Below are 12,603 nucleotides of genomic sequence, written 5' to 3'. Positions count from 1 at the left end.
GCTTAAACAATTTAAAATACATAAAAATGCGACACCAGGAAACAGACGTATACCAATACCACCGAGGATTATAAACACAAAAGTCAAAAGACTTCCATTTTGGTCCTGTGTGTTTGGGTTCAAGCGAGGACAATGGCATTCTTACCTCTGTCTGGACCATGTTAACTCTTCGTGAGCGCAGCTCTCTCACACAGTTGTAGATGTCGACCACACCCTCTCTCTCCGCCATGTCGAGCATGATGTCAATCACGATGAAACAACCAGTCCTTCCCGCCCCAGCACTGAGAACACAGACACAGCGTGAGAACCAAAGCACATGTGGGAACACTCTTTATAGCAAAGCCCTGGTTGCCAAAATATCTGGGACTATTTGTATGGAAAACATCAGGGCAAGACATGCATGAGAGTCCAAACAGCTATGGGTGTGTCGGACAATAGCAGATCCACTTTATTTAGTGTGGCTGTTGACTTGGTATTAGTATCTATTAGCTATGTCTTTCTGAGTCATACCAAATGGAGGGGAGAGCAAAAGAGACAGAGCCAGCCAACCAGTTAACCAGCCAACTGGGGAGCCAACCAACCAGTTAACCAGCCAACTGGGGAGCCAACCAACCAGTTAACCAGCCAACTGGGGAGCCAGCCAACCAGTTAACCAGCCAGCCAACCAACCAACCAGTAAACCAGCCAACTGGGGAGCCAACCAACCAGTTAACCAGCCAACTGGGGAGCCAACCAACCAGTTAACCAGCCAACTGGGGAGCCAACCAACCAGTTAACCAGCCAACTGGGGAGCCAACCAACCAGTTAACCAGCCAGCCAGCCAACCAAACAGTTAACCAGCCAGCCAACCAACCAGTTAACCAGCCAGCCAACCAACGAACCAGTTAACCAGCCAGCCAATAAGTTAACCAGTCAGCCAACCAACCAGTTAGCCAGCCAGCCAACCAACCAGTTAACCAGCCAGCCAACCAACCAGTTAACCAGCCAGCCAACCAACCAACCAGTTAACCAACCAACCAGCCAACCAACCAACCAGTTAACCAGCCAGCCAGCCAACCAACCATTTAACCAGTTAACCAGCCAACCAACCAGTTAACCAGCCAGCCAGACAGAGTGAGTGTGTGAGTCTGTGACCTGCAGTGGACCACCATGGGCCCGGCATTGGCAGGGGTCTTCGACTTCACCCTGCGTACGAAGCCCAGCAGGCCGGTGGTGTGGTAGGGTACCCCGTGGTCTGGCCAGCCAGTGAAGTGGAACTGACGGATCTCCCGGATCTCATGGGCTCCCCTCTAGAGAGACCAGAGAAAACACAGTTGAATACTTCATTTGGATTCACAAGTAACAAACTGTTGAGAGGTCTTGTTGTGACACACACCAGGCATGCACACCGAGGGTGGCTAACAATGAGGACTGCAGCTGAGGTCTACCCACTCCCCAAACAGACCCATCTCTCTCCTATCTCCCTCGCTCCCCCTTCCTCCTAAGCAGCATTTTGATCTTGTTCTTGAGCAGAACAGGGAGACAGGGACACTGATGACAAAGCCCATCTCTGGGGGGGGGGTTGAAACAGGAGAAGAACAGCTGGAGAACAGTGATGATTCACACACACAGCAGGCAGGCTGAATACAGACGGCAGGGCGGACACCTGTCAGAGCCTTGAGCATGCACGCCACACACACACACCCCAGGGGAAATATTCACAGCTCAGGGGAATAGAGTGGAAAGGCCTGGTAGCAGCCTGGAGTACAATAGGATGATAAACACTAAAAATTATTAGACCGACAGACAGGCATTCTTAAAGACAGATGGGCCTATTACGGAGGACGCCACTAGGAACACTCAGTAAAGTAGTTGGTAGCTGGGCATTGCCTAGGTGGGTGCAAGGAGTAAGACACACCCGGTACAACTTGACGATCTGTCAAACCTAGGCACAATACATGCTAAACACTACACTATAATACAACGCAATGATTGACTTCCACTATCATGATCAAGTGGAGTGTCCCTACCTTTTCCACAGCGAAGGTCCTGATGACGTACTCTGACAGCAGCTGTGTCTCGATGAGGGTCACCTTCATGTCCCTGTAGATTTCAGTGTCGTCAGGCCAGTACTTACAGCACTTCACCTGAGGGGACACAGGGTGTAATGGGATGACCTGACCGCAGTAGAGGCTTGTCAACAACCTCTGTCCACAATACACACACGCTCCAGCACGCGCGCCCATGGTGAAATCACGTCCTTCAAGGTGGAAACCTGCCTGAGATGTTCTTGGGATGAGTGTGTGCATGCTACTGAAGGAAGATGTCTATTGTGGACATTGTTTGATATGCTGTTGTTGTGAGTCAACTCAACGGTCTTATACTCTTTTCTTCTTTACGTTTCAGAACATAATTATGCTCTCAGTGAATTCTGGGCAACCTAGAGGACTAATGTTGAAAACACAAAACACAGACGTCCCAATGCTTTTAGAGAACAACCACTTGTGGTGTGTGTCTGAAACGGCACCCTATTCGCTGTATAGTGCTCTACTTTTGAGAGCATATTCCCTGTATAGTGCACTACTTTTGGCACCCTATTCCCTGTATAGTGCTCTACTTTTGAGAGCATATTCCCTGTATAGTGCACTACTTTTGGCACCCTATTCCCTGTATAGTGCCCTACTTTTGGCACCATATTCCCTGTATAGTGCCCTACTTTTGGCACCATATTCCCTGTATAGTGCCCTACTTTTGGCACCATATTCTCTGTATAGTGCCCTACTTTTGGCACCCTGTTCCCTGTATAGTGCCCTACTTTGGCACCATATTCCCTGTATAGTGCCCTACTTTTGGCACCATATTCCCTGTATAGTGCCCTACTTTTGGCACCATATTCCCTGTATAGTGCACTACTTTTGGCACCATATTCCCTGTATAGTGCCCTACTTTTGAGAGCATATTCCCTGTATAGTCCCCTACTTTTGAGAGCATATTCCCTGTATAGTGCCCTACTTTTGAGAGCATATTCCCTGTATAGTGCATTACTTTGGCCCTGGCCAGAAGTAGTGTACTACAAAGGGAAAAGTGTACCATTTGAGATGCAACCAATGAGTAAGATCTTGACGGTGTCTCAGATGGCGGCAGGCAGACAGCCCTCCTCTGTGTTTGGGCAGGTGCTCAATTTCCCCGCTCTAATTACCCATACTGCACCACTGGGCTCTTTCTTCATTAAGAGGTTGTGAACTCTCAGGGGACACTAGAAGTCACACAGTGCAGATTCTGTGAGAGTGTCACCTCACATATCTGGCCCATCCTACACAGCAAGAGGCTTATTGTCTCTATTATATACAGTAGTACAGTTATTTCAGAATTCACCATTGATCAATTAAAACCAGCTCAAGCCTTTGTTTCTTTTTCATATTGATACACTGTCATGATCTTTCATTTCATTTTTCTGACACTATCCCTCCTTCTCACTCACTCACTCACTCCCTCCCTCAGTCCTCTGTCACCAGCCTCATCTTTTCTCTCCTCTTCTCCCTCACTCTGTTCCCTCCCTCACTCCCTCTGTCACCAGCCTCATCTCTCTCTCTCTCCTTCTCCCTCCCTCACTCTGTTCCCTCCCTCACCCACTCCCTTCGTCCTCTCCTGTCACCAGCCTCATCTTCTCTCTCTCCTTCTCCCTCCCTCCCTCACTCTGTTCCCTCCCTCACTCCCTTCGTCCTCTCCTGTCACCAGTCTCATCTTCTCACTCTCTGGATCATCCTTATCCTCTGCATTTCTCCTTCTCTTCATCCGTCTCTGTCCTCTGTTCCCTCCCTCCCTGATACTGGTAATTATTCTAATTGGTGATATAATTGTGTTTTAATGTATATTTTTTCCCGGAAGCGCCACCATAGTTATCGTCGCTGGTTGCTTCTCTGGAGAGGACCAGAAAGGACTGTATAACTGTGATAAGGATATCGGTTTTCTTAAATGGAGGTGGCACTGGGAAATGTTTTTCTTTCGTTCTTCTGTGACAGTGTTGATCATGGAGAGAGTGATACAACATAATACTTTGAGTGCCCCCACCCACACACACCCTACTTTTCCTCACTCACACATTAGCAAGTTACTTGTTTGTTACAGAACAATGGAAGCACCATTGAGATAAACCATTTTAATGGTTTGTTTTGAGCATTTGTATTTTATTTAACCAGGTAGACCAGTTGAGAACAAGCATGATCGATTGTAATACATGGTTTATGATAGTGTACTGTAGTTTTGTATAGCACGTCTCTACAGTACTGGGCTGCTCAAATTACATTTAGTTGGTATAGTTCTCCATTCAGGTCATGGAAACCATTTTCCTAAGTAGGTGGCATGAATATGCTTCCGCAGGCCCTCATCAGCTCCTATTACACACTGTTTCCTGGTATAGCCTTTGAGAGGAATCTCAACGTCGTTGGAGAACATTTTAAGATGATCCTATACGTTTCCTAAAACGGCTTTCTTAGAAGTTTCCTTAGAGGCCCCACACTGAGTAAAGCATGTGGGGACCTCAGAGCGTAGCAGGCGACTGTTCTGAGAGGAAGTGGGATGACGTAGATGATCTGTGATACAAGAGGTTCAACAGGGTAATACGGAGCACCATTTTTGGTCACAGTGTCACATAGTCTATTTATGTTTTAAGGTTCACACTAAAAGACTGGGAGGATGACATGGTAATACGATTAGCTATCTATCCGTATCTTACTAGACACCTCGTCGCCATATGACAGGGTAAATGAAGTGTGGGGGATCCCTGTGGAGCTGACTGTAGCTTCAGCCCTGATTATCAGTGAAATGAGGTTTGGGTATCCAGTGACACTATCAAAATAAACCGTATGGAGCTCAAGTCCAGATCCTCCAGCCTCTCAGATCTCCCTGACACTGCTGCTAGCTAATCTCTGAGGAGCATTGTCTAGATTAAGTCTTGGTTTAAATATCCTGTTTAACCATAAACCCTGACTGTGTCAGACGGCTATGATGCGATATGCTTTGGGTGGCTGCCTGCTTTGGGTGCGTGGCTGCCTGCTTTGGGTGCGTGGCTGCCTGCTTTGGGTGCGTGGCTGCCTGCTTTGGGTGCGTGGCTGCCTGCTTTGGGTGCGTGGCTGCCTGCTTTGGGTGCGTGGCTGCCTGCTTTGGTGTGCGTGGCTGCCTGCTTTGGTGTGCGTGGCTGCCTGCTTTGGTGTGCGTGGCTGCCTGCTTTGGTGTGCGTGGCTGCCTGCTTTGGTGTGCGTGGCTGCCTGCTTTGGTGTGCGTGGCTGCCTGCTTTGGTGTGCGTGGCTGCCTGCTTTGGTGTGCGTGGCTGCCTGCTTTGGTGTGCGTGGCTGCCTGCGCCAGTCACAAACACATCATCTGGGGTTGTGTTACTTTCTCCGTCATCCCTCCACCGCGAAGTAAAAACAGAAAATAGTCTGGATGGATATCAAAACAAAACAGCTTGGCATGAAAGCGAGCGACAGGAGCCTGGGAGAAGGGATTTCCCAGAGTTCATCAGCGGTGAAGCAGCCTAGCAGATGGTGATGGCCGTGGAGCGAGTGGTTTTTATTATTATGGCGGAAGAGACTAACACTGTGCTCCCTTCCTGCCTGCTGTCAGCCCACTGAAGGGGTCTGGAGAATGGAGACTCAACAGGGGGTGAGATGGGATGGCCAGGGCTGAGGGGTTAAAACAATAGCACCAGGTGGTGGCTCTGCTAGGTGGTGGCCCTGCTCGGTGGAGGATTCAACCGCTTGGCTAACTCTCTGGGGATGTGCATCACGGATCCTTTTTGCTGATGCGATATGGTGCCACTGGGTGTTGGGGCTCTTAAACGAGCCACAGACAGGTTAGGCATGTCCTCTCTGTCAGTGTGTGTGTGGTGTTATGGGTTTGACCGCTTTAGAGAGATTATTCCACTAACAGGTCAGATCACTCTCTGATCACGCCTCTCAAGGCTTAAACAATTGTTAATAGGATTGAACAAGGTCTGCATCCACACGGGACATTGCCTAGAGTCTCCAGTGGATATAAAATGTCAGGCCTAGGGTTTCTGTAATCCTCTAGCTGGAATAATGTCAGGCCCAGGGTTTATGTAATCCACTAGCTGGAATAATGTTAGGCCCAGGGATTCTGTAATCCTCTAGCTGGAATAATGTCAGGCCCAGGGTTTCTGTAATCCTCTAGCTGGAATAATGTTAGGCCCAGGGTTTCTGTAATCCTCTAGCTGGAATAATGTCAGGCCCAGGGTTTCTGTAATCCTCTAGCTGGAATGATGTCAGGCCCAGGGTTTCTGTAATCCTCTATCTGGAATAATGTCAGGCCCAGGGTTTCTGTAATCCTCTAGCTGGAATAATATCAGGCCCAGGGTTTCTGTAATCCTCTAGCTGGAATAATGTCAGGCCCAGGGTTTCTGTAATCCTCTAGATGGAATAATGTCAGGCCCAGGGTTTCTGTAATCCTCTAGCTGGAATAATGTCAGGCCCAGGGTTTCTGTAATCCTCTAGCTGGAATAATGTCAGGCCCAGGGTTTCTGTAATCCTCTAGCTGGAATAATGTCAGGCCCAGGGTTTCTGTAATCCTCTAGCTGGAATAATGTCAGGCCCAGGGTTTCTGTAATCCACTAGCTGGAATAATGTCAGGCCCAGGGTTTCTGTAATCCACTAGATGGAATATGGCCATTTGGTTTCTTTCATTTCTTTATTGGCTGAATCAACAAAAATGTACCAGTACTGAGTGTGTGTGTGTGTGTGTGTGGCTGGGGTCTCATGGTACTCACCCTTCCCACCTCCACCAGGTTGGTCACCATGACAATAGTTGCCGTGTTCTCCTGCCACACCATCCTCCAGAAGTCGTAGACAGTCTCCTGCATGGGCCCTGAGGAGAGAAAGAGAACGGGATGGAGAGGTTGAGTGTACGTGAAGCCCTTTGTGACCATACTGATAGCAATGTTATCAATGTTATCTACAGCGCCTTCAGAAAGTATTCAAACCCCCTTTCCCACATGTTGTTGTGTTACAAAGTGCGATGTTTTAGGTTATAGTCCTGCTGAAAGGTGGATTTTCCTCCCTAGTCTTTGCCGATGACAAGCATATCCATAACATAACAGAGCTTGAAAATATGAAGTATTCAGTGATGTGTTGGATTTACCTAAAAGAAGAATGCTTTGTATTAATTTCTTTGCCACATTTTTTCCAGTTATATTATGGTGCCTTATTGAAAACAGGATACATGTATTTTTATTCTGTATAGGCTTCCTTATTGTCACTCTGCCATTTAGGGTAGTATTGTGGAGTAACTACAATGTCTCCTATCACAGCTAATTAAACTAACTGTTTTATAGTCATCATTGGCCTCATGGTGAAATCCCTGAGCGGTTTCCTTCCTTCCCATTGATACACCATCCAAAGTGTAATAAATAACTTCACCATGCTCATGGAAGAGCATCTACCAATGGGTGCCCATCTTTGTGAGGCGGTAGAGCATCTACCAATGGGTGCCCATCTTTGTGAGGCGGAAGAGCATCTACCAATGGGTGCCCATCTTTGTGAGGCGGAAGAGCATCTACCAATGGGTGCCCATCTTTGTGAGGCGGAAGAGCATCTACCAATGGGTGCCCATCTTTGTGAGGCGGAAGAGCATCTACCAATGGGTGCCCATCTTTGTGAGGCGGAAGAGCATCTACCAATGGGTGCCCATCTTTGTGAGGCGGAAGAGCATCTACCAATGGGTGCCCATCTTTGTGAGGCGGAAGAGCATCTACCAATGGGTGCCCATCTTTGTGAGGCGGAAGAGGATCTACCAATGGGTGTCCATCTTTGTGAGGCATTGGAAAACCACCCAGGTCTTTGTGGTTGAATCTGTGTTTGAAATTCACTCCTCGACTGAGGGACCTTACAGATAATTGTATGTGTGGGGTACAGAGATGAGGTGGTCCTTCAAAAAATCATGTTAAACGCTATTATTGCACACAGAGGGAGTCCATGCACATTTTTACTCCTGAACTTATTTAGGCTTGCCATAACAAAGGGATTGAATACTTATTGACTCAAGACATTTCAGCTTTTCATTTTTAATTCATTATTAACAATTTCAAAAAACATAATTCCACTTTGACATTATGGGGTATTGTGTGTAGGCCAATGACACAACATCTCAATTGAATCCATTTTAAACTCAGGCTGTAAAATCAAAATGTGTGAAAAGTCAAGGGATGTGAATACCTTCTGAAGGCACTATGTTATCAATGACACCAACTCAAGTATTGTCAGTATTGTTGTCAGACCTGCAACTCATTTGTCTGTCTCATCACCCACGTCTTAGACCAGGTTATTGTCATACTCATTTAATGCTCATCACATCCCCTACATTTGTCCATTGCTTGCTTGCTTTCTGAGCATGAAAAGTACACAGGTTGATTAACACCTTGTTTTTCCCCAGTTGAACCTGATCAAAACGGAACACAGGCGCTGTGTGCCTGTGCATTCTGATCACTGTTGACAGGGGAATCAACTAATGCCTGGATCTAAGTCTGCACACACAGACACACACGCCAACACAAGCTGAATGACAAGGTAGGGGGACAGAAGTCTGCACACACTCCCAATTAACTCCTAAACACTTTAATGTGGGCCGTGTTTCAGATTGTGCCGAGCAATGAAGGATCCCTGCAAGGAAGAATTACTCATTTAATTAATTCAAATAAACATTATTTTTTAATTAACTGGCAAATGTAAAAAATAAAAAAAGACTTGACGAGCTAATTAGCTCCTGCAAATCTGTGTGTGTGTGTTCGAGAGCTGCGACGCGTGTACCTCCAGCCATGGCAAACTGCGTCCAACAGCTAAACCACACACACACATAGCTCACTGCAGATGTTCCATATTCATGCTCAAACAAACAGCCGCATTACCAAACACTTGTGTCGCTCGAGAATCCTCCTGGTGTGACATTGCCGGGTGCCTCTAGTGCGAGCAAGCCACTTTTCTCATTAGTGATGCCAGGCCCCATGTTCTCCTGGTATTCATGACCATCTCTCCTAGGAACAAGAGCTGAGTGTGTCAGGCCAATACACTCCCTGTTCTCCTCTGTCCCCCTTTACTCCTCCTGATAGCATCACCAGCCTCCTTTTTTTGCTTCTTTACTATAAACTTACTATCTTTAAGGCAGATTTAGTTCAATCCAGGTTTGGGTTCAATTCAATATTTCTGAATGTAATTCAATTTGAATTGGCTACACCCCACAGGAAGCACAATTTGAACTGGAATTCATTTCAAACCAATTCAAAGAGACATGAAACATATGAGTCTTATTCCTTTGACAAATATTTTGCCAAAAGCATCTGACACCTCCTACTAAAGAAATACAGATACCGTTTCAAGTATTAGCTTGCCTATAACTCAGTGTCAAATAGTCATTTGTTAGTATTTTTGTCATGAGAAGAGGTTCCATTCTGGAGTGTTTGATCTAACGCACACGTAGATATGCATTGTTGTTTAATATTTAATTGTAGGTGAATTAGGAATGATTGTAGTCCGAATACAATACTATAATTATTTAAAAAAATAGTTTTAGAAGACTTGAGTTTTGAAAATGAAACTTTTCAACATGTTAAACATAGTATGGTAACCATACTTGATATATTATCCGTTTGAATTTCACTGAATTCAATTCAACTTATTTTCATTCAAATGAAATACAAATTATGCTTCCTGTAGGGTGTGGCTAATAAAATAAAAATTATATATATATATATATATTGGAATTTAAGACAAATTTCGCAACTCAATTCAGAATTGACATCAACCATGGTTTAATCAGTGGTTCAACGTGGTTCAACGTGGTTCAACGTGGTTCAACGTGGTTCAACCGTGGTTCAACGTGGTTCAACGTGGTTCAACGTGGTTCAACGTGGTTCAACGTGGTTCAACCGTGGTTCAACCGTGGTTCAACCAGCACAGTGGTTGTCTTACAGTTCCTCATGTTTTTCTCTCTGAGAAAGTAGTGATGATATGCAGATGATATGTTAAATGCCCAGTGCTCTGCATATTCCTGGAGGATTGATCTCCCAACTCTTTCCATCTAAGAGCGCTATGCTAGTACTCTCCCCTTCCCTCCCCCCCTTATGCAGATACTTTGTGAATTTGCAAGACACTTGCCAACCAAAACAGTAATCTGTGTTGACACAGCGTTAACAGCGTGTGGCGAAAGAAAATCTCAGCGGAGAAGAGAAGCAGAGCGGCTGGTGTCGTCTTCTGAGAGAAGAAAAAGTGACATCCTTTTTCAGATACAGTAAATGGCCTAGCGCAGCAGAGGGTGAAGTCAAGTCAGCCAATTAGATGTGGAGAAGAGCTTCTCCCATAGTGCACTGGGGGAATAGGACAAGGAAGCAGGAGAAAAAGCTCAACAAAAGCTTCACAGACAGCCCGAGCGGACAGGCTGTCAGAGGAGAGGCTCTGTCCGTGAGGAGACTGGAATGCTTTTCATCTTGCTACACCGAGAGACAGACAGACTGCTGGGATTCTTCAGGAGGAAGAGAGACGAGGCTACTTCTCACCTTTTTCTTCCCTAGAAAGAGGAATGTGCAAGGCAGCCAGGGGTTGTGTGAGGGCACAGTTAATGTGTATGTGTCTACTTAAAACATTTGAAAAAGTGTTGGAATATTGATCTGGTAGTAAAGGTGATATGTATTGTATCAATTATATTGTATTAAAAAGGCTAACCGACCAAAAGAGGTGGATGAAGAAGATGCAGCTGTTCGGGGTACCATGCTCGGTCAAAGTGTATGAACGCCAGTGGCAGCCAAGCGTCCGATTGGCCTGCAGCACATTACATTTACATTACATTTAAGTCATTTAGCAGACGCTCTTATCCAGCGACTTACAAATTGGTGCATTCACCTTATGACATCCAGTGGAACAGCCACTTTACAATAGTGCATCTAAATCTTTTAAGGGGGGGGGGGGGGGGGGGGGGGGGTGAGAAGGATTACTTTATCCTATCCTAGGTATTCCTTAAAGAGGTGGGGTTTCAGGTGTCTCCGGAAGGTGGTGATTGACTCCGCTGTCCTGGCGTCGTGAGGGAGTTTGTTCCACCATTGGGGGGCCAGAGCAGCGAACAGTTTTGACTGGGCTGAGCGGGAAATACACATATGAGCCTTTCAACTGGACAACGGCTTAGTTACTGTTTTTCCGCTCTCGCTCCCCGCTTTGAAAGTCTTTTAAAGTTGCAAACACTAACATAACATATATTTAAAAAAAGGCCAATTCTGTCTGAGGCCGGTGTGTTCCATTATTTTCTCTCCTATTCAATGTATATAAAGACTAATTACAGTAAGTATTGCATAGTCTCATAAAATAGGATAGTCAACCCTCTCCTAGTACAGACATGCTATTTTCTACTCCCTGTATTTAGCCATGTTATTTTCTGCTCCCTGTATACAGTGTGACGACCCTCAGACAGAGACCCTCCCACTCTGTCTGCCAAATTCTTTCTCTTTGCGCTTGTTTTCCTTAATAGGATGTCGGTGGGCGGAGCCGGGAGGGTCGTCAGTGAAATTTGACACACCTGGGCTCGGGTGTGTCCCAGGATAAATGCACCTCTTCCCCATTCATTGAGGAGACTCTCTCCATGCAGACACTGATAGATTTTGGTGGCATTTTTGTGTCTGTTTTTGTTTGTTTGCGTTGGCACCTTTCAACACGCCTCATTAATACATTAATGCACGCAACCACTGACTACACACACCATTGTTAATTGTATTTAGTTAATAAATAGATTTAGTTATTCCTTATCTCCACGTTGTCTCCCTTTTTGTTATGAACTTTGAGCCGGTTCGTGACAACAGCCATGTTATTTTCTACTCCCTATACAGCCATGTTATTTTCTACTCCCTATATAGTCATGTTATTTTCTACTCCCTATATAGCCATGCTATTTTCTACTCCCTATATAGCCATGTTATTTTCTACTCCCTATATAGCCATGTTATTTTCTACTCCCTATATAGCCATGTTATTTTCTACTCCCTATATAGCCATGTTATTTTCTACTCCCTATATATAGCCATGTTATTTTCTACTCCCTATATAGCCATGTTATTTTCTACTCCCTATATATAGCCATGTTATTTTCTACTCCCTATATAGCCATGTTATTTTCTACTCCCTATATAGCCATGTTATTTTCTACTCCCTATACATAGTCATGTTATTTTCTACTCCCTGTATATAGCCATGTTATTTTCTACTCCCTATATATAGCCATGTTATTTTCTACTCCCTGTATATAGCCATGTTATTTTCTACTCCCTGTATATAGCCATGTTATTTTCTACTCCCTATATAGCCATGTTATTTTCTACTCCCTGTATATAGCCATGTTATTTTCTACTCCCTATACAGCCATGTTATTTTCTACTCCCTATATATAGCCATGTTATTTTCTACTCCCTGTATATAGCCATGTTATTTTCTACTCCCTGTATATAGCCATGTTATTTTCTACTCCCTATATAGCCATGTTATTTTCTACTCCCTATACAGCCATGTTATTTTCTACTCCCTATACAGCCATGTTATTTTCTACTCCCTGTATATAGCCATGTTATTTTCTACTCCCTGT

The 12,603-nt window shown here is 45.2% G+C and overlaps 1 protein-coding gene across 10 annotated transcripts in view; it reads right to left on the bottom strand.

Moving 5' to 3' along the window:
- Window positions 1-12,603, bottom strand: part of LOC115123979 (receptor-type tyrosine-protein phosphatase mu-like) — a 399,895-nt gene that overhangs the window by 37,705 nt on the left and 349,587 nt on the right. For all 10 annotated transcript variants that reach the window (XM_065006960.1, XM_065006962.1, XM_065006965.1 and 7 more), the window contains 4 exons: window positions 6,761-6,858; window positions 2,010-2,126; window positions 1,135-1,289; window positions 146-281 (listed from right to left, as the gene is read on the bottom strand). In XM_065006960.1, coding sequence (XP_064863032.1) covers window positions 146-281; window positions 1,135-1,289; window positions 2,010-2,126; window positions 6,761-6,858 — 506 coding nt within the window. The remainder of the gene's footprint in view (window positions 1-145; window positions 282-1,134; window positions 1,290-2,009; window positions 2,127-6,760; window positions 6,859-12,603) is intronic.

This window comes from Oncorhynchus nerka, linkage group LG22 (assembly GCF_034236695.1).
Source record: "Oncorhynchus nerka isolate Pitt River linkage group LG22, Oner_Uvic_2.0, whole genome shotgun sequence".
NCBI lineage: Eukaryota > Metazoa > Chordata > Actinopteri > Salmoniformes > Salmonidae > Oncorhynchus > Oncorhynchus nerka.
Note: the sequence above shows the minus strand (reverse complement) of the source record. Positions and strands in the feature narration are given on the sequence as shown.